General features: G+C 30.8%; 2 protein-coding genes across 6 annotated transcripts in view; one reads left to right on the top strand and one right to left on the bottom strand.

Annotated features, from left to right (window-relative positions):
• The window catches only part of LOC107441361 (serine/threonine-protein kinase NLK), a gene marked incomplete at its 3' end in the record, with an annotated part of 34,409 nt that extends 27,198 nt beyond the window's left edge, over positions 1–7,211 (bottom strand). The window contains 1 exon segment of the mRNA XM_043055178.2: positions 6,762–7,211. Coding sequence (XP_042911112.1) covers positions 6,762–6,931 — 170 coding nt within the window.
• Positions 7,212–7,295: 84 nt separating this feature from the next.
• The window catches only part of LOC107441368 (ferrochelatase, mitochondrial), a 41,916-nt gene continuing 26,423 nt past the window's right edge, over positions 7,296–22,788 (top strand). The window contains exons 1-4 of one of the 5 annotated variants that reach the window (XM_043055179.2): positions 7,296–7,449; positions 18,736–18,814; positions 19,590–19,659; positions 20,550–20,669. In XM_043055179.2, the coding sequence (XP_042911113.1) occupies positions 18,748–18,814; positions 19,590–19,659; positions 20,550–20,669 (257 nt within the window). In that variant the 5' untranslated portion in view covers positions 7,296–7,449; positions 18,736–18,747. Of the gene's footprint in view, positions 7,566–9,979; positions 10,030–18,735; positions 18,815–19,589; positions 19,660–20,549; positions 20,670–22,788 lie in introns of those variants that run through there. The other 4 variants (XM_071178032.1, XM_071178033.1, XM_043055180.2 and 1 more) reach the window with 4 other exon arrangements.

The raw sequence follows: 22,788 nt of genomic DNA, 5'->3' as shown, positions 1-22,788 counted from the left end.
GGAATCTCCATTTATCCATTATCAAAGATGGGTGTCTATGATCGAGCAGAACACTAAAATAGAAGAGTAGATCAGAAATACCAAGGTTCTTTTAATAGGGATTGTCGACGCTTAATTGATGGCAAAGCACTGCTGAAGCTTTCCCACTGTTGAGCCTCCATTTCAGGAAGAGGATCGTTCCAGTCAAGCTTAAGACACCACAATTGTTGTAAAAAGATTTTCGCTTTTGTGATCACCGGACCCAATATACCAAGAGGGTCGTAAATGCATGCTATTATTGACAGCACTGATCTCTTTGTTGGTGGTACAGTACTTTCAATGGAAGTTTGGAAAGCAAAATTATCATCGGCAGGTTTCCAAATTACACCGAGTGTCTTTGTCTCATCTTGGAAATTATAGTTATTGTCAGACCCTGTTAATTCCGGGTTGTTGCAGTACCACTTGTGCAGGAGCATACCTGCACTGTTTAGAGCCTTTGATAACTCTAACTGCAATTTTTTTGCTTTACTCAAGGAGTCAGCACCACTCAAAACATCATCGGCGTAAAAGACTTTTTCTAACACTGGACAAGCTAGAGGATAGTTGTTAGACTCATCTCTTGCTAATTGCAATAAAACTCTTGTGGCTAGGTATGGTGCACTAGTTGTGCCATAGGTGACAGTTTTGAGTTCGTACGTCTTAACTGGGTCATCTACTCCCTCCCTCCAAAGAATTCTTAAAAGTTTGGTTTGACTCTGATCTATTAAAATCATTCTATACATTTGTTTGATGTCAGCTACAAATGCATAAATATGTTTGCGAAAATTTGTTAATATTTTAAATAGATCTTCTTGAATAACTCCACCGTTATATTGTATAGAGTTGAGTGAATTACCTAAAGTTGTTGGTGAGGATGCATTAAACACGACACGAAGCTTTGTTGTCATTTTATCCGGGCGATAAATTCCTAAGTGTGGAATATAATAGGTTCCTGCTTCTTCCTCACATTCCAAAACTTCGGTCATATGACCTAATGTTTCATACTCGCGCAAAAAATCTCTATACAAACCTAGATATTCAGGATCTTTTAAAAACCGATTCCACAGAGAATTTAATTTTTTAAGCGCGATATCTTTTGATTTTCCCAAACACCTCGGATTATCTTTTAATGGCATTTTTACAATATACCTCCCCGTTTTATCTCTTTTAACGTTTTCCTCAAAGTGTTTTTCGCAAATTATTGCTTCTTTATTTTTGGGTACCTCACACTGCACCTCTTCTATATCCCAAAATTTCTCTATATTTTTGTTTAGTTCAGTATTATCCTGAATAAAACCACAGTGTACCCTTTCCTCTGATTCCATGGGAACGTTACCACAAGCCACGTATCCAAAAACTGTATTTTGAAAAATCAAAGTACCATTATGAGGATAAATTTGACTTGGCAGCAATAATTCGTAAAATATCTCAGCACTTAAAAGTACATCGATACGACTTGAAAGTTTTCATCGGCTAGTTTAATAAACTCTAATTCAGGTAAATTTATCTTTATCACTTTTGACGGCATAAAATCTGTAATTTTAGGTACAATTAAAAAATCTAAATCTCTTTCAAAACTTCCCTCAAAATTAGAAATTGTAGCATTAACAAAGGATTTAATTGTTGTGAATGTATCACCTAAACCGCAAACCGTTATGTTTGTTTTTTCTTTCTTTAAGTTTAAGCTATTTGCACAATCTGAAGTCATAAAATTATTCATTGCACCCTGATCTAATATTCCACGGACTCTATATTTATTTCCTCGATTATCTTTCAATAAGCAATTAATCGTACTCAGCAAAACAGTTTTTCTCTGATTTATTACTCTCGATGAAAGAATCGGATTGTTTTGACTTTGAGTAGAGCCAGACGCCTGAAATATTGGTGCGATTGGCGACAGAGTAGATTTGTTTACTCTAGGAGAGGGGGAAAGAGCCTCATTAGCATTTTCATTTTTCCCATTCTCAATACTTTCGTTTCTAGGATAATGTAAAGAGAAATGATGTCTTTTTATTTTTTCCTTCTTGCTTGCATATTGAACAAGAAAATTTTGAATTACACTTACTCACTAAATGTTTTCCCAGGCAATTAAAATGGTTATTTTTCTTAATTACTTCTACTCTTTCAGAAACGGGTAATCCCCAATAATAATTGCATTTATATAAAGGATGACTTTCCGATGAACACATGATACACTTTACACTCTTGCTATCGGCCAAAAATGCTCTAGGCATATTTCTCATATTAGACGATTTATGACTGTAGACCTCCGTTAAAGATTTTCCGCGTGAAACAAAAAATTAATCAGCTTCTTTGCCTAAACTTACAGGATCAAACCAGCCGCTAGACTGTCTAATGCTTATATGAGAAGCGGTTTCCTTATCTAAAGTTTGATATAATTTCTCCGATACAATTCATTGTTTTAGCTTTTCAAAATCAGACACTTCTCTCAATTTTAAATAATAATTAAAGCTAGTAGTTAAACGTGATGCAAATTGCAAATGGGTTTCCTTTGTGTGCCTAGCAGTTTTCTTAAATTTCTCTAAACAATACTGGGGGGTCGGTTCAAACTCCCTCAATACAATTATTTTTATTTTATCATAATCACTGAGTTCGTTATCACTTATGTAAGAAATTACGTTTGACACTTTTTCGCCTAGTAAGTTCAAAAGAATTTCAGCCTTAAATTTAGCGGGTACAATTTTTGTTATAAAGGATCTTTCCAAAGAAGCAAAAAATAAACCCCATCCTTCTGGCTGACTGGGAACTCTAATAGTTAAAGTTTTTATACTTTTTATTATCGAATCCAGAGACTCGCAATTCTCAACTTTGTTTTCCGAATAATTATCATTAGTTTTTTGAATTGGCAGCTTGCGCAACAATTCCAATTCTGCTTTCGCTCTTTCTAATTTTATTTGTTCCAATTGTAACTCTTGTTGTTTGCTTTTTTCAAGTTCCTCTGATTCTGTTTTCCTATCATCTATTATCCCCTCGATTAAGGATCTGTTTTGTAACTCTCAGTATTTTTTATAAGATTAGTAAGATCTATATTTGTCATTTTATCACTTATTATCACGCCTAACTCAGTAGCGGCAAGTTGTAAGTCTACTTTTTTCGCGCCTTTAAACATTTTGCAAACAAAATACAATCACAAAATTAACATATATTACTTAACTCATATGGGTAAATACAGAATTTAACTGGGGGAGTAAATGACCAGAAAGATCATGCACCTACTTTGACACTAGATGATGCTCAACCAAGAAGGTTTCACTTTTGATTTTAAAGTTTCTCTTTGATTATGTCGTAGCTTACGCACAATGAACATTAATTGCACATCAGTCATGTCGACGCTCAGGTAAATTTGAACTCGCTCAATAAATAGAAAGAAAGCGGACTGTAATTTTATGCACAATATTTATTTCTTATTATTTGGAAGAGAGCTTTTTTGTAGCTCGCTACAGCTCTCCTTCCACACACACACTCTCTCTAAGTGTTACAAGTTATACTAAGTGGCGCTACAAATCCGTGCGGACACAGGGATCTATTTTGTGAAAATTTAGACATAATTTGTGAAAATTAAAAATTATATTAAAAAATCAACATAAAGATAAGTTAAATAAGAAAATATTTTCAAAAATTGTCACTACAATTAAAAATGATTTATGATTGGTAAATTTCTATATACATTTTTCCTATATGTTCAAAAACAATTTTGCAAAATTTAATTATTGTAAAACTTTGGGCCAAAAATTCCTTAAAATTGTATACCCAAATTTGAATATCCATAAAATTGATGTTCAATAATTAAATTTTAACTTAAATAAAAACATACATTTAACAGCACTAAAATTTATCTTCATTACGAGAACATTTTGACTGAGTCATACAGAAAAAAAAGTTTCACAGAGAAAAAAAATTTCATAAAAAAATACAGGTCAATTAGAATAAATTTAGAAAAATGTTTAAAATAATAGTTTGAATTTCGACTTCCTGTAAACTTCATAGAGGGACAGCCTCGTCATTTCATTTATGGGGATACGACAACAAGATTTTACGAGGTGGGGGATCTTAGAACTTGCTCTTTTAAAAGTATAGTAAGAAATTATCCTTTTCTCGTAGGTTGAATTTATGAAGTTACTGCTAGATGGTAGTAAATTTACCCTGGACAAACCCATGAATATGATCCACAAACATTTTGTGAGAAAATACTCGTTGCAAACACAGTTGGTAAATGCATTAATTTCGTTTCTAGTAGAGTCAGGGTTTATACGTCTGATTTCGGTAGTCGATTATGAAATTATGTGGATATAGTTATCGACTACGTTGACCTATTGAAAGGTACCTCGATACAGAATCGAGTTAATATGTCTTATATACTAGGGAATCGGTATTCAATATTTGGACTGGTAGTTACGCCACGCAATCAATCACCCTATTTGTATATCAAGCTTCACGTCAAAACTGTCATGATGGAAAATTTTCTCATCAGTTGTGATATCAAGAGTATTTCAATGTTATCTGTCAAGAGTTAAAAATATGTGGCAACAAGGTACACATACATTGGTGACCCGGACATATGGGTATGTGAGAAACGCTTTTTTTCTTCTTCAAATGAGTAATTAATATTAAAAGTATCTTGCCTAAAGATATTAGTGCTAGGGAAGTTTTAAGCAAAAATGTCCAAAAAATTTTGCTCAGTTTAATTATAAATAATAACACTTATTAATGACTTTTTTTTTTAAAAAAAAAGGAAAAAAAAAAGAAGTAAATATTGCTATTTGAACGATATTTGGTATTCGGCTGATTTTCTTGCCTAAATATTCGGTATTCGACCAAATCACTATCAGTTACATCACAATTAGCAATTAAAAACCATACTTTTAGCGACAACTTTAAGACTTATTATTTTTTTCATAAACATTGCACACATACTTTTGTTAATGCTATTAATATTTTATTATAATTTGGAAATGATCAAATAAAATTCTACTTTTTTTTAACGTCAAGTGTCCTCTCAATTTTAAAAACATAAATTTACTGGTGTGCATTTAAAAAACAATTTCCTATAGTGAACACCGTAGCAGAATTATACTAGCTATCTGCGACAAAACTTTCTAGCACTAATATCTTTCTGAGATACTTTTAATAGTAACAAAAATATAATGCAATAATTTTTTATGGGTGATATAGGAAATTCTAATATTATGGGTGATATTCTCATAATTTGTATGGCGGAGGGGAACGCACAATTTATTTCCTTCTTTACATGTTGGAAATAATCATCACAATATAAAAAATCATGAAATCTGTAGTAGTATTTACTGAAAAAAAGATAGATTTCTTAAACGTGTGTTTCCTTTCGAGATTAGGTTGCTGTTATAAATAAAATCATATAAAGAATATTGGGTTTAAAATCTATGGAGAAATCAATAGCACTAACTGCTAAAAATTCAATAGAATTAGAATAGAATTCGATAGCCTTGAGAAGTATATACTAAATTCGAATTTTCCAAATTGCTTGAAATACATCAAGATATTTAAAATCCACGTGAAAACCAACATCGATAACTGCCGAAAACGATAATTTGGCGTAAATTGTGCACGTCAAAAAATTATTAGATAAATGTATGATTCAAATATTACAGGTAAATTTCCATAGAGAGAAAAGTAATTTTTGTTTTACTTTTCAAAAGAGAAATATTTCTGCAAGAACTCTGTAACGTTCTGTGACAATGATTCTGACACCAGGTAATGATGTCTCAAACAGTGTTTTTCATCATAGAAAAAAAATGGGTGAGAATTTCTCAAAAACAGGGTGAGATTTCAGAAAGTTAAGTGAGATTTCTAAAAACTAGAAAAACACAAATAGACTTGTAAAAAAAAAATCATTTCTTTTATTATAATACATTTCTAACGTCTTTTATTTTTTAAAGCATTGAATATTCTTGCTGCATCACATCATAGAAGATTTTGCCTTTACTAGGTATTTGTCCATCTTACATTAGTGCATAAAAAAGTTGAACGTCTTACATGAAAAAACGGTAAACACATGGTTGCAGAGAAATGTGTTCTGAAAGGGGTTCCGTGGTTCGGTTGTGTTCTGTTGTTCGAAAAGGTTCTGAACAATACTGGTAAATAGGGAAGCTAGATAATGGTGCAAATGCTGAAAATAATGAAAGATCCAGGAAGAAAAGTGAAAAGGATTTTATTCTAAATAGCGTAATTCGAACCTTCTTCCAAAATACGAGAAATTCGTGAATTTTGAAATTGATTTATAGAATGCGCGAATTTCTCGCGGTAATCATTTTTTAATGCGAGAAAAGAAAAAAATATGCGAGATTCTCGCGCTGTAGTGAAAACACTGTCTCAAAGGATGCATCATAAGTTTTTTTCTCCATATTTAATGAACTATAATGAATGAAGCAAAATCCTCAAAAAAATTTTATCTTATACTTAAAATTCAACGAGTTTCTTAGTTTTTTTCTTTCAAACAACAATTTAAATATAATCCAGATAAAACAACAACTTCATTCGGCATATGAAAGTATCCTTCAAATAAAAAATGTTAAAAGCATCTTTATTAAGAAATAAGCACATTTATACACTGAGGATAGTTCTCATCGGTTATGTAAACAGTATATTAATGAGCTCATATACAATATACTCACCTAGTAGGGGATAAAATATATTGGAGAAAAAAAATTCTTGGTATTCCAGAAAAGTTTACTGGAGTTACTTACCAAACGACCCCGAATGCACCATATCCGATTGGTTTGTGTATGTGCAATGATGTAACAGAAGGATGGTAGAAAGATTGAGTGGCTGACAGAATCGCATGTTGGGAAGTAGTCACAGACATGCCAGAAAAAGTCATAACATGCCGATTTGTTCGTGGTCCAACAACCGCCATGTTTTTTTTAAAGAAGAAAAGCCAATATTTTTAAGCCATAATAAATAGTAATGGGTACAGATCAGGAGACTTCCCTGGCTGAAGTTTAACAAACCAGGATTTATCCATAACTTCAGTAATCATTCTCAGATTATAATAAAGTTTTAATTTTAGAAAGAAAATAATTGATTAACTGAACAGGAAGCATATTTAGTTTAGTTAACTTAAAAAATTCTCATTTAGCGAAGGACATACATAAACAAATAAACATAGCTCATTGTTCAATATGTAGACCTATTGACCAATTCTGTATATTTGCTTAAAGCTTACTTTTTTAATATCACACGGCATTATTCTGCTAGCTACTTAGCCTCAACTATAAGATTCATTAATAGAAACACAGAGCTAAGAGCTAAAGCAGAGAGTTCGTCTTACTTTTCTACAATCTACTTAAAATTATCTGTTTATTTATAATTTCATTTTTCAATGCAATTTAATTAAATATAATCGAAAGATCAAAATATTGGAGGCAGTCGCTCGTAAGTAGTTCAAAACTTAGTCACGATTTGTGATAAAAATAGTACGATGAAAGAAAATAATTAATAATAGTATGAAATTTAATCTGAGAAAAAAAATTAATTTATCTAAATTATAAGTACACAAATTTTTTTTTTATTATTTAACTTGTACTAATGGAATTTTTCTTCTTCTTTATGAACTGTAGATAATTGTACAATTCGCTAATTTAAATTGTTTGCGTTTCTTCATTCTTAACGTATTTTTCTCTCACGAATATATATATATATATGTAATATTATATATATAAGTNATATATATATATATAAAAAGATACGTTAAGAAACGCAACCAGTTTATGTTAGCGAAGTGTGGTCATTGCTTATTGAGAAATCAAGATATTAATCGGTCTTAGTAATGTAGGACTGATCAATTTCCCTTCCTATTTCCTAAAGACACATCATCCATTTTCTGAGATAATTGGTTCAATATTCTTACTTTCAATGTGAGAAAGGTTATAAATGATTGCGTGTTAGATGCAAGCTCTATTTATATGAGTTATATTTAATATATAATTCTTTTAACATTACATATATATATTATATCCTTTCAAAGAATTGCAAAAGGTATCCGTCTCCTTATTGCCGAAGCTTATGTCATGAAATCCAGGCTACTGACGCAACAAACTGATTTTAAAATTACCTCACTTGTAGGGGTGAGCTTAACATTAATGGACACTGATGTAGACTATGCCATTTAATTAATTTAAACTTTGAAGTGATCGTTGAACAGCTGACCCAATTTTTTGGTTTACCACTACTAATGTTCTACTCTATAGCTAAGTAATTTTGAACCCAATCCAAAAGACAAGGGAACTCTTGCATCAAGTATTGGGAGAAATTTGCCTTCGAAGAGGACTTTTTGATGCAATTGTCCCACATTTGTGTTACATGGAGAGAAAGACCACAAGAACCTCTCACGGTTAGCCTGATGGCAAAGGGACTCTGACCCATGATCCGTCACAAGGATTGCGCCAGACTCTGCCCGACAAGGGGTCAAGCCTCCCCCGACAGGGAGGCTCAAACTAATTAATTCAAAATATTTAAATTAAATCAAATTTTATACTTTACGTTTTTTTCTCACATCATTTTTTTCAAGTGTTTTTCTAAAAATCACTAATATTGATACCATAATGTGCATATTCCTTTTAATGTCAATTTAAATCTTTTTTTTTTTTTCTTTCTGTTATCGATGTATTTTGTACTGTATGATGCAATATACCATACATTTTAAGCGCAGAAGTTATTTCTGTAATAAAGAAAAATAGTTGTAGCAGTAACAGCTATTTCAAGAAATTTCTACGCTTCTTACTCTCAAAGCACAAAAATTATTCGTTAATAAAAATTTGAAATTTCATGCACATTTAACAAAACACTGGAGGAACATTTTGATATAAAATGTTATTTTTATATGCATCGATTGGCTTTTGAATGTTTTGCATCATTTAAATGTTTTGCAAATAAAGTTTTAAATACATTGTTTGAACCCGTTTTGAATGAACTTTGAAATGATTATGCTCATGAAATTTTAAAATTCGAATTTTTATAAATTGTTGCATAGTATAATTTTACGGACAAAAAAAGGGCTATTTTAATCAGGGGACTCAATGTTAATGTATATTGTAAATAAATACAAAGAGACTTTTAAAATTTCTCCTTGCGATTCCTTTTTCTTTTCAAAAATGCTTTTAAAGTGAACATCTATGCCCGGTAAAATGCTAATTTCTCCATTTGAGAAAAAGAATAAGTCCATTGGCTTAAAATATAAGATTCAAACAATATAGCTTAAATTTGTAATTGTTTTTCAATTTACAAATTTTAAATTTGCGTCCGAGAAACGAATATTAACTAACTTAATTTTTAAAAAAAATTGCCGCACATGGCTGCTGTTTGTTTGCCAATGTTTTCGTTTCGCTGCAAAGCTGAAAGCTCACTTTCTACCAAGATTTCTGTTTCGCCCTGCAAAAGCTTTTACATACTGACATACGCTTGCAACAAATAACCTTTCACACAGTTAATTAATTATTGTTTACCACATATCAATGCAAAACATTCCTTCCTCTATGATTTGAATTTGCTTTCATAGTTACGAATTTTAAGTCACTAAAAATTAAGAAGTTAGCGGATCAAATTTCGAAAAATAAGAGTTTTTTATTTTATTTCTCAGGACTTATTTGACCGATTTTGCTTACATTTTGTATTTTGACATTCAAAGTTGCAAATGATGAAAAAATTTTACACCTTACATTTAAGTTTCTCGACTTCCCTTAAATAAAGTAATAATAAATGTTTACCAAAAGTTTTATTTTGCATGAAATTATCTTTAGAAAAAGGAATAGGAATTGATTGATCTGATTGGAATTGTATGCAAAACTTTTTCAATTCGCTTAAAAAAAATTGTAAAAAAGTGAAATACGCAAAAACTAAAGTTAACATTAAATGGTCCTAACTTTCAAGCGTTCTCCTGAAAAAACTATTAAAACAATATTTCTAGATTGTAACTACTACACTTTGGGAGTCAGAAATCTGAATCCGTCAAAAAAGGTATGCTTAATCGGATAATGTTTTTATGTCTAATTTCCTAACTTAAAATATCCTTTGGACTAATTAATTAGTATATTTGATTTAGCCCTCTCGAACCATTAAGAATGAGTCCTAAAACATGAAGATCTGAACTTAAGATTAAAATTTATCCATTTATTTTTTTACGCACTGTACATTCATTTGAAGTATATATCAATATTGCTGATAATCGCAAAATAATTTTTCATTTTTATATCGAAAGGTAATTTAGCTGGTGGTTATCCATGTATGGGTGATTCTCACGAAATTTGACAATTCACTGTCCCTTGCTCCAAGATCGAATACTATAATACTAATATAAGAACTTATATATATAAGAACTTTTTTATTTTAAATTAATAAATTGCATTGCTGTTAGCATTTTAAAATGACTTTGCAATAGCATTGACTGTTTTGTATTGTTAAAAAATTTTATTAAACTTCAAAATGTCATTTTCCTGGCATGTACCAAACAATGTTTCCAATAATAACTAGCTTCAAAACTTCCTATAAATTTTTCAATATCTAATTTTTTTTATCTCAACCGGTGTAAGCATTTCTAGAATATACGCAGAGGGTATTATTTACAAAAACTTCGTTTAAAATAATTTTTTCTGTCAATAATTTGTTTGTCCCAAGAAAATCTGTCATTTTCCTGGCTACTTTTATTTAGTGGTTTATAACCAAAATAGATAGAGCCAGCAATCAATATCTTATGTTAATAGATTGATTAGATACCCTCCTATATGAACATGTCTTGTTGCATGAATAAAGAACCAATTTTCTGGTTCAAAATCTATTTCAGAAAATTTTTCAAGTTGAGTAGGTTTTTGTGTTGTCATTTTCCTGGCTTCTTGAAATCATTAATAACCTAAACTACATAGATTTATCTGAGTTATTTTAAGAAATCCCATTGTTTTCTGCAGAATGTAAACATCTTATCCAAAATATTAAATTAAAATAAAGTTATAAGCTATAAAATGGCGAATTTGTCATTTTCCTGGCTTATGAATTCCAGGACATGGAAGTGTTTTTTTAACTGCTAATACTGTAAGGAGGAAAAGCAAATATTAACTTAATACCAACTTTATGTATGATTGTAATATGGTTGGATGTAATCAAAGTTATTTATTTACTAATGATTGATTATTATACACAATTTTAGTCTGTAGGGGGAGGGGGTACATTACAACAACTAGAATTTCTGCCTTCTAATATTACTTAATGATTGGCCAATATGACAGACAATAAACTTTAATTATGCAGAACTGTTGACATTTGGTTTTAAGCACTTTCTTTTTACCACTGTTGCGTTACTGTGTGGAACATGTTTTAACATTCCAAAAGTAAAAAGTCAGTTTTGATTTTAAAACTGTTTATCTACCAGTAATCTTTTAATAAGGTAAGTGATATTTATTCATTAACTAGTTTATTTAATTCTGCTTCAATTTGTATTATTTATTAGTAATAATAAGTCTTTTTCTAAAGTGGTTGATAACACTTTAACCAAAATGTCTGTACCTGGGGCAGATTTTAACAGACCTTAGGGGACACATTTCAACAGTGTTGAAAGGTGCCCTGGGCTTATTATTTTTTTGTCAAGTTATCTTGCAGAAGTCATTAGTCTGTAAAAAGCCCATTAATTACGGTTGTTACATTTAAAATACTCAACTTTTTCTGTAAGGCATTAGTCTAAACTTTTTGAAAAATGTGTGAATGTGTTCAAGGAAGCATGTTTGTAAAAAAAATTTCAATTATATTAATTTTTTTTAAAAGCTTAAAATAAAGATTCAGTTAGTTGCATTGTTGTTGAAAATAGAATTTATTAACAAGGAATTCATTAAACGAGTCAATAAACTAATTATTTTGAAATTTTATAAAAATATTCAAGAAAATTTGATTTAGAATAAAAATAATTTAATTTTGAGAAAATTAAAAAGCTTACGATGTAACATATTTAATAAATCAATCCTGTTATTTTACCTTCTTACCGTTAATAAAAATGGTGGGAACATATTTAAAAAAAAATCGCACTAAACCAGAAGTTAGTGAAGAAAACATTGAAAAAGCAATGGAAGCTGTCAGAAATGGTGCATCTTTAACAGCTGCAGCAAACTTATTTGGAATGGATTTTTCAGCTTTATTTTATAGATTAAAAAAAAAAAATAAAGTCAAATAATTGTTTGGTTGATGAAATCAAACAATGTACAACTAACACAAAATGCTACAGTTCTAAATACGCAAGGCAACAAGTTTTTGATATCCAGCAAGAAACCCTGGAGTCATAGGGCCATTCAAATCTAAATTTAGAGTAGCACAAAATGATTGGATGGTATTGAATCCAGGTAAGACCATTAGCATACATAACTTGGCTGCAATAGCAAATACTGCATAGCACGAACGTAGCTATGGCTTTTACATGGGGGGGGGGGTCGAGAATTTCCATTATATTAATATATATATATGTAATATAAGCTACTAATATTTCAGTAATCATACAGGTGTTTAAAATATTTGTTTATTGTAAGGAAAACAATGATCAAAGAGTATAGAAAAATGTTAATTGCTTAAAGTAATAAATTTAATCTTTTGCGCCTTGTTGATAACTTATTTACAATTTCGTTGGAATCCAATTGCACCGCCAAGTCACGATGCACACTCAGAAGAGCAAGTCCAGTCAGTCTCTCATCTCCCATCTTATTTCTGAGATAGGTTTTTAATCTAATACCCAGCCAGGTTTTTAATCTAACGTCAAAATTCCCAGCAACGTTCTTGTCAGAGGGAAAAACTGTTGGTCACACTGATCAAGAGTTTCGAGAACAGTGGCCGGTTTTTTCGGATATTGATGCTCAGTGTTTGCGTCATATTCACTAAGAAATGTGTTTCCTTCACTTTCGCCTAGAAAGGTTATTGCTACTTTTTTCAGACTTTCTTTTGTTTTGTCATCAGTTTTAGTTTTCTCGGGTAGAAGCAGTTGAATGTCTTCTATAGCGTCTTCATGTGGTTTGAAACGAGCATCTAGTTCGGTTACCGCATGGTCTATAAACGGATGAAACACATTTCGCCGGAAGTAAATTTCGGCAGTTTCTCCAGGTGCATTGCTGCGTTGGGACACTCTTGCGGCCGTTCTTGGGACAACTATTTCGTTCGAGCTCATTCTCTTTGCTTCCTTGAAAAGTATGGAGAATTGTGTCTCGTTTCTAATGCTTTCTATGGTTGTTCTGACAGTTTTCGCGTAACTGCAAGTGGTGATTAAATCAACATCCACCTTCTGCATAACCTTAATCAAATTTACAGTATACGAAAGCACTTTTCTGAGTATGACCAAAGATACTATAAATTGGCTATTGTCCACAGCTGTCTGCAGCTGAAAAGCTTGTGTGGCCACATCTGAACTACCAGTGCTTTGAAGTGTTTCAAGCGTTGCATGTGCAACTGGTAGCATTTCTGCGAACCTTTCGACGGCCTCGTGTTTTTCAGTCCAACGTGTTTCACAAAGACCAATAAGGGTGGAATGTTCAAAGTTGTTTTCATCGGCAATTTTCTTCAATTGACCATCCCGTAGTGGAGATTTTCGGAAGATGTTGATTATATTGACTGTCTAGGATTTTATAGTTCCTAGACAGTTCCTTATCATAGGTACTTCACATGAATGAGCTAATACTAAGTTCAGTACATGAGCCACGCAATGTACGAATTGCGCTTTTGGATACTGCTCTACGATTATTGTTCTCACACCTCGTAATCGTCCACTCATCACTGCAGCGTTTCGTTTTGAACCGCTTTAAATCTGTCTGCGCAAGGCGAAATGCCGAAATTACCACCAGCACGTCTTCTTCCTTCCTTGGGAGAGAGCCGTTCCATTTTGCTCGTGGGTGGAGAAGGACAGAGTGGATGGGATGCTATCTCGATGAAACTTTCGTTTCTTTCGCTCAATGAAACATGCAAAGCCAGGGATTTTTCAGCTTTTGTAAGGTGCAAACGAAATTTTTTTTCACATATTTCTTAAAAAATTATTTTTTGAGGCAAGACGTATATTATAAGAAGTTCCATGCGATATTTGGAAATATGGATATTAAAAACTCAAGCTAATGGGGGGGATTCGGACCCCATGGACACCCCCCTTATATACATCCGTGCTGCTTAGACTTAAACATTTACAAACAAAAACGTCACTGCTGGTTTCCAAAAAATTGGAATCTGGCCCTTTTCACATTCCATTTTTACTGATGAAGACTTTGAACCTTCTTCTGTAACAGTTTCTCATGTTTCTATTAATTCTAGTGAAATTCTTCGTGTGGATTAAATTGTTGAAGAAAGGTGTAAAATAGATAGTCTCCAAAGTACTAGTCATCATAATTCAAGTCATCAACGAAATCTTGATTTTTGTACACCAACAAGGTCAACTGAAAGAAAATCTAAAGAGCCTAGCTTAATAACACCTGTAGATGTAAAACCTTACCCTAAATCTATTACCATGGCTAAAAAAAGAGGTAGGAAAAAGGGAAGGTCAAAAATATTAACTGAAACCCCTGAGAAAAACCGCATTCAAGAAGAAACTATTCAAAGATTGGAAAAGACAAGGAAATCAATCTCAAATGAAATTAAGAAAGTTAAAACCATCAAAAAAATTATTATTTGTTGAATCTTCTAAAAGTGAGTGTGCAGATGATATTTCTTTACACACTGAATCAGAATGTGAAGATTTTTTGACACCTTCAATATCTGATGCCAGATATTGAAGAACAGATGGATTTTGAGATGACTGATGATACAATAATAGAGGTTAATGACTTTGTTCTTATTGAGTTTTGTAGAAAGAAAAAAAAAGTTCTATTTGTAGGAAAAATTGAAGAGATAGAAGACAGCTATAAAGTAAATTTTATGAGAAAGAAGGAAGATTCTTGGAAATTTTATTTTTAAGAAAAAGAGGATATTAGTAGTATAGATAGAAATTACATTAAAATGAAACTGCCTCAACCAAGTTTAAGTGGCGGAACAGTTCAAACTGTATTTTTTATGACATTCTCCGTAAACTTTGATTCAATTAAAGACAAAATAATGTAGAAAAAAACTAAATCTATCCAATATGTTCATTCATTCTTTTTATTATTATTTTATGAATAAGAGATTATGATTATGAAGTTAATTTTCCAAAATGCATGATCTTGTTACGTTCTCGTCGATTGTTGAAATGTGCCCCACCACCCGTTGAAAACTGCCCCCCAGGAGGGGTAGATTTCAACAAAATACATGGTTCANGAAGAAAAGAGCGGCGACGCGCGACAAAATTATTTTCCAGAATTGACGTGAAATTCCCTGAGAATTCCCGGTTTTCCAGTGGTATTTCAAAATTCCCTGATAATTCCCGGTTTCCAGAGTGAGTGGCCACCCTGGCTGAACTCAGCACAAATAAAGCGCGTCAAATGCATGATTTAAAATTTGCATGTCGTAACAGCATTATTGGAATTTTTTATAATACGTAGGAACGCATAGCAATAACTGCCGAGAAAAATTTTTGAAGAAAAAGAAAGAATTGCAAAAAAAAGATAGAAAATCAAGATGAAATCGTCACAAATAAAGTGCTCAAAAAGTGATTATTTAAATTTGCGATCTGAAACTCGCGTCGTTCTAAAAATTCGGAATTTTCAAAATAACGTAGAAAAAGCGGAAATAACTGTTTAAAAAAAATCATTTATATTTACAATAAATTCGGCTTCAAGAAAGCGCGTTAAACGTACATTTACTAAAGAATCTGTTAAAATTGATTGTGTCAAAACGTGATGACTTTAAAGTGCGATTAAAAATTGCCATTTTTTAAAAAAATTCTTATTGTTTTTAGAAACTCTCGCGGGCCGCACTTCAGTAGTCGAAGGGCCGCATTTTGCCCGCGGGCCGCAGGTTGAGCACCCCTAGCTTAGACCTTTGGAAAAAATTGATAGGTTACCTCAAATATCAATTTAGTTAATTTAAATTAGAACTTAGATTTTGAAAGCAATAAAACTTCCCAAATAATTCTTTAGCGAAAAATGTTGAAAGGTTCCCCCTTTCCCCTACATATCAGCAACAAAATTTTTTTAAATTCTTTCTGCAGTGGATAGAAAGAATTAATTTAAGCAATTTATGGTCCATCTAACATAAAGGTTTAAGTTGAGTCACTTACTATTAACTTAAAATGACTATTTTTTAAACTTCTAAGCTAATATGTCTATTTCCTGGCATTCAAGATTTGGTGAATTTCTATTTTATTTTTTTTCTCGAGCAAATGTCAATAAACTACACTGCTGTCTGCAAGATATTAATAAACGTAACTAAAAAATTTAGTTTATTTTGAAGACTTTAAATTTGAAGAAATTTTTTGGTCCGAATTGTCAAGTTTAAAAAGAATCACCCATATATATGCTTTGATAATTTTAAGAATTATGATTGAAAGAGGAAAATAAGGTGAAATGATGTTCACTTTCAATATTAACATCAGATATAAATAAATTAAAGCGTCTTTCATTTTGTCCTCTTTTGTTAATTTAATAGTAATTGCATAATAATAGCTTCGAAATAATAGCTCAAAGATAATTATGATAATATCTCAATCTCATCATATCTCAAGAACATTTTGCGTTTTGATTGAATCGAAAAAATTTCATACAATTGCAAAAATTCGTTTTTCCAAAGGTAATGCCATGCAAAAAATAAAGCTTTAAATAGTTATAAAATATTTAATATTTTTTTATATTTTTATTTATAATATGCGTTGGAAAAATTCTGAATCCCGATTTTTGAAATCTCCGTGTAGTAAATGGCGACTGATGCTAGTTAAATCTGTTGAGTCGCAAAGTCCTTCATGTTCCCATAACAAATCAATACCTCTGGGGGTACTTATCCAGGAGTTTCCTTGTCTTCTGAATTGTTTCAAAATTACAAGGCTACGGAGTTGAACATTAGTAGTCGTAAACCCGAAAATTCGGTCGGTTGTTCAACGACGGATAAAATAAAATACTAAGATATACAAATTTTATGGAAGGTAATTTTAAATTGTAAAATACAAAATTTGAATGAAATCGGTTGAATAATTCAAGATAAATAAAATTTTAAGTTGGAAACTGACTTTTTTAAAATTTGATAACTCAGAAACTAATTGATCGATTGCTCTGAAAGTTCGTATTTTAAAATTAAAGGGGTGTAAAGATATGTAGAACATACAATTCAATATATTTTACTATTATTTAATAATTTAATAAAAAATAATAAATAATTATTTAAAATTATTTTTGCTTGAAAATTAGTGTAAAAATGTTTTTTGTAATTTTATGCAAACATTTTTCAGTACACTCAAAAAGTTCTCGAGATAATGGGCTATAATCAAAGAGTGAAGTTAAAATTAAAGGACCCAAACTTTCCAACTCTCTCTCTGCCATAACTTCAGACCATATCTTCCAGATTTCGGTTGTTTTTGCATTTTGAAAATTAAATTCCTAAAACTATAGACAAACTTGTATGTTTATCCAGAACAGAATGCTCTTTTCTGTTCATTTTCGTAACTTAAAATATGGTATTGACTCTTTGTACGTGAAAATATGATTAAATCAAAAGTTAATCAAGGTGTTCCCTTTTTCCATTTCATACACTGTGCATAAAATAAGTCAATGAGAATCTGTTATGTTGATTAATATATATTTTAAGATATTGAATACTAACACTTTAATTGTTTTTCTGAATCAATCAACAATCTTTTTACTACTAAGAAAATTATTAAGAAAAAATAATAAATTAAAATATTTTGTTACTGTTTTTCTTTTTTTCCGACTGCATATTTATTGTGTTGATTAAAATATAAGCCTTGAACCCGAATATCTGAATGATTTTCCTCATTTAAAAGTATTAAAAAAAAAAGATGAAACAGTTGGAAAAATTTTTATTTTATTCTTATACTTTCATTTTGCTTAAAAATTTCAAAAAGCAATTATGTGATCCCATAAACAAACCATTGATAAACACATAACATAAAAAAGAATTAGTAAAAAAGAGGACCTGCGTCTCTTTCTGTCCCTCAGGCTTTTGTCAGATATCCCCTCCTCAGTTCTCCAGAAGAAAGAATAGTGATTTGAAAGATAAGTTTCCAAGAAAATGAAGATGTGTCTGTGGGAAAGGATTTCTAAGGGACTTTGAAAAGTAGTAAATTTCAACCATATCTTATCACATCCGGTCTCTAGTTTAACAATGTATGGGCAAAGTTAGAAGTAGTGCAGTGAAACTACAATTACATAGAATTTACAATATATTTTACTAATTTTAGTTACTAATTCTTAAAAGTAAATAAATAAAAAATCAACTACAAAATTTTTTATTAGGCATTGTAAATGAATTTGTTACATTATTTAGAAAAAAATGTGACCAGACTATTTTCCCGGCGAGACTCTAAATTTTTCCCGATGCGGGGGCTGCTGGCCATACCCGACAAGGGTGCAATTGCACCCCTGACCCCCTACTGGCACCGCCCTTCATCCGTCAACTATTGCGAATATTTCACACTAGCACTATGGTTGGTGTAAGCCCGGTTCACCTCATTGGAAGGCAAATGCTCTATCCCCTGAGCCATTGCAGCTGTTTTTTAGCAATATGTAGTTTTGATTATTTTCAACTTCTCTATGATATATTGTGATATTTAATATCTTGTTTCTTTATTTGAAGATCTCTTCAAACATGGCCTTATGGATCAAACCCAAAATTCCTCTGAGAACAAGAAGGATGTCTCTAGGATCTAATAGATGTAAAAAAAAAAACATTTTTTTTTGTCTTCTTTCATTTACATGAAGTTAATCTCTCTCTTTATATGTATATATAGACAATCAAACCTTCTTAACATCAATTTGACGGTAGACACAGAATTTTTTCATGTTATCTGTTCAGAATTGTTATTCATAAAAATCATACAATACACAGATATTTTCTACTATTTATATCTATTTGTGGTTTCTAAACATAAAGTTTTATTCTGAATATCTATTTCATTTGAAAAAAAGTTTTTATTTTGCTCTTTATATTGAATTGATAACTTATATACATATTCTCATAAATATAACTAATTACAGTGACCTCTCACTTATGCACCACCTCTTTTATGCACCTTTTTCATGTATACAACGATTTTTATGGGTCCCAGTACATTAGGTAGGAAAATAATGATAATCATCCTTTGTTTATGCGTCGCTCTAAAAATAAATTTTTCAATTATGCACCTAAATTTTTGGCTAACATTTACATTTTTACCTCAGTCAAATAGTCATGTTTATTTTGTTTATAACTTTCATAGAAAGAAAACTGCCACTGTCAAACATTTTGCCATTGCTGTGATTTGCCAAATATTAAGGCACTGCTGTCGTGAAACATATTGGCATATATGAGATTACTTTTCGTAGTTCATTTTCCATTATATTTTTTTGCTTCTTTTCAGTTAACTACAAATTACTAATGACAGATTTATTTTTGTTTATAACTTATGTTTTTTGTAAGATCAATCTAATTTATTTTTGATTAATTTATAGTTGTTCAAGAAATTGCTCTACGTGAAAATTTTCTGGAAGGTTCTTCTAGAAGTTATGTTACTTCTACCAAGTAAGAAGTTTTCTAAATTTTTTATTACTTTATAGAAGTTTTTGTTTTTGAGGTACAATTTTCATTTTTAAAAGATTAAATACATATTATAGCTAAGAATATTAAAATACATATTGCAGTTAAAGATTATTGTATTGATTTGTTTGTAGAGGGATTATCTTGGTCCTTAGCGTATGAAAGCGCCAATCATTTTACATGTTTGATGAACTATTTGCGCTTATGCATCTTCTGAGCTGAGTTCGGTGAGATCATTGCACTCTGCTACATTTTGCAAGTTATTCTCAATTTCAAGCTTCATTTTCCACCCTCTGATATCGAATCAAAAAATAATTCTCGATCATTTCATATTTGCTAGTATAATCAAAAAAAGAATTCTTTGTCAGAAACTAGTTATTTTATCATGATCATGTAAAGTCTTTGAAAATTATTTTGCATTTTGTTATTACATATCGTGCTTAAAGATATCTTTTGAGTGCTTAAAAAGTACTTAAAAGGTGCTTTTTTTTGTTAAAAGATTTGGCTATGCACCCTGTTAATGTGATGTAATTTATTTTCAAATATTAGTGCAAATTAATATGCATCAAGCCTAACATCATTTTTAAGACCTAAATTAATCTTTGTATTATTATTATTATTTTTTTACTTTATTTTAAAATTTCTTATTAAAAAATACGTTTTGGCTAAAATTATATTTTTCGCCGCAATTTTAGATGGTGCTAAGAACTGTTTATAAAAATATGCATCAAGTTATCAAACTTAAACTAATCCCTGACTTTCATAAAATTTAGTCAATTGCTTTTTTTTTCTTTCAATCTTTATGTTTCTAGATAAAATTTGGTCAAATGTTCTCAACCCATTTAGATAAAATTTTGTTTCTTTTGTATATCTAGAAATGTTAAGACAGGCATTTTGATGTTGAACATGGGGGGTCCAAGTACTCTCGATGAAGTGGAAGCATTTCTGACCAGATTATTCACAGACAAAGATATAATACCTTTACCAATGCAGAGGTAGGATGTTTCATTCAATTCTTATGCTGCTTTTAGAGTGTAATATCATGTTTTTGGTAATGCAGGGTTGGCACAGGCGACTAAAATGCAACTATTTTTGGCATGAGGCGACTTTTTGAAACATAAATTGGGAGGACCCCTCAAGATAGTTTCTGAACACACTGAACTTTTTTTTTTCTCTTAAAAAATAAAAAATTTTGAATTGCAAATTTGAGTCTTCACTTTTTAATTCGTTCAATCTGCACAGACACCCATTGTAAGTCTATTTCATTTCTCGATTGCCATTTCAATGATTATTGCTACAAAATTCCACATGATTTTTTTAAAAAAAAGCAATTTTTAATACGATATTACAATGCGGGAATTTCGATTTTGAGTAATCACTATTCATATATATATATGTACAGTCGAAAGTGTTTATCTTGAATCTCACGGGAAAGGCGAGAAATTCGAGATAAAGAGGTTTCAAGTTAAACAGGTACTATAAAAATTTTTTATTTAATTAAGAAATTCTATTAAAAGTGATTTAATTATTTTTAGTAGAAAAATATGAACATTTCTTTAAATTAATTATTCCACATACGTCTATTTACATAACAGTTTTTTAACATACATTTAACACTGAAAGTAATTTTTCCAAGATTTTTGACTGATAACCTTATTAGTTTCGATTATTCGTTTGAGGTTAGAAAGATCGCAAATTCCTCATAGCCAACATTTTCCTGGGGACATTTTTCAAGAGCAGTTTATAAGAATTCTACAGCTTTTTCTACTTCTTTTGCATTCACTTTTGATTCATTAATATGATCTTCAGCTTCTTCATCTGATATTCCTTCGACATTATCTATGATTTCCGCATCTGTCAATGTTCCGTATGTTGCAAGGTAGTTGTCCACTTGTAAAAATCTTCAAAATTAATGTCGACATTAAATCGAGATTTTGTTACATTCCATTCTGGCAAACCAGGCACTGCATTTTCAGCGTTAACAGTTTCTTCTTCTTTACTGATGCCTTCAACCTCTTATTCATCATCTTCACAGCTATTTTTAAAACCATTTTGGATAGTTTGAGACACATTTCTCCAGGCAAAACAGTTATTCTGATAGCATTTAACTTTTTTTATCGATAACATCTACAATTTGCGTAGCAACTGTTTTCTGTAGTTTGCTTTAAAACTCTTAATTATCCTTTGATTGCAATTTTGAGGTCAAAATGAATTTCCATTCTTAGCTTTCTTATCTATGCTGAAAAGCTAACCCCTGATGGTCACTACTCATTAACCCTTCACTTACTGCCAGAATCAGTGTGTTCCTTTTTAGTTAAGGAAGTGCAGGGATAGTAACGAAATTCCAAGAAACACCCCCAACCTGTTCATCCCTACTTCCTGTGGATTCACGAAATTCATCTCTGTCTACTGATAAAGAAAGTGCTCTATTATTAGAAATTCAAGAAACGGAGGTTTTGAAAAAAAATATTCGGCATAAATCTGGAAAATACATTGATTTTAGACAGTAAATGTTGGAAATTTTAAAAATTTCGAGATATAGAGGTTTGAGATAAACAGACAGGTTCAACTGAATGTGTATATATATATATACAGTAGAACCCGTTTAAGAAGTTTTTCAAGGGAGTGGAAAGAAACGACTTATTAAACGGGAAAACTTATTAAACGGTGAAACTTAAAAACACATTAATAAAAAACTAAAAAATTTGAAATTGTGTAACTTATATTAAATTCTCAGCCTAATGAAATAAATATTGAATTTTAATATTCATTTAGAAAAAAAATTGCTAATAAATAAAAACAAAGTAACCTACTTTATTTTTTGTTTCATACAATGTAATATACGTTGTTACAATAATTGACTAGATTTCTGTGAGAAAAAATCGTGTAAAGTGGTTTGTNTCCACTGTATAAACATTTACGTTTGTATAAAAATTGCCATATTTACCACCAACTTGACTGAATGGATCATGGTATATGACAATTAAGTCATTAACAAAATTTTAGTCATACTTTTGATGATTTCTTGTTGTTATTTAGGCAACTATTTTCCTAGTTTTTGGCTACTATTTTCATGTTTTACGCTGCTAAAAGCAACTATTTTGTTCATTTTTT

This window comes from Parasteatoda tepidariorum, chromosome 2, assembly GCF_043381705.1.
Source record: "Parasteatoda tepidariorum isolate YZ-2023 chromosome 2, CAS_Ptep_4.0, whole genome shotgun sequence".
NCBI lineage: Eukaryota > Metazoa > Arthropoda > Arachnida > Araneae > Theridiidae > Parasteatoda > Parasteatoda tepidariorum.
The sequence above is the reverse complement of the archived record's forward strand: the minus strand, read 5'-3'. Positions and strand labels throughout refer to the sequence as shown.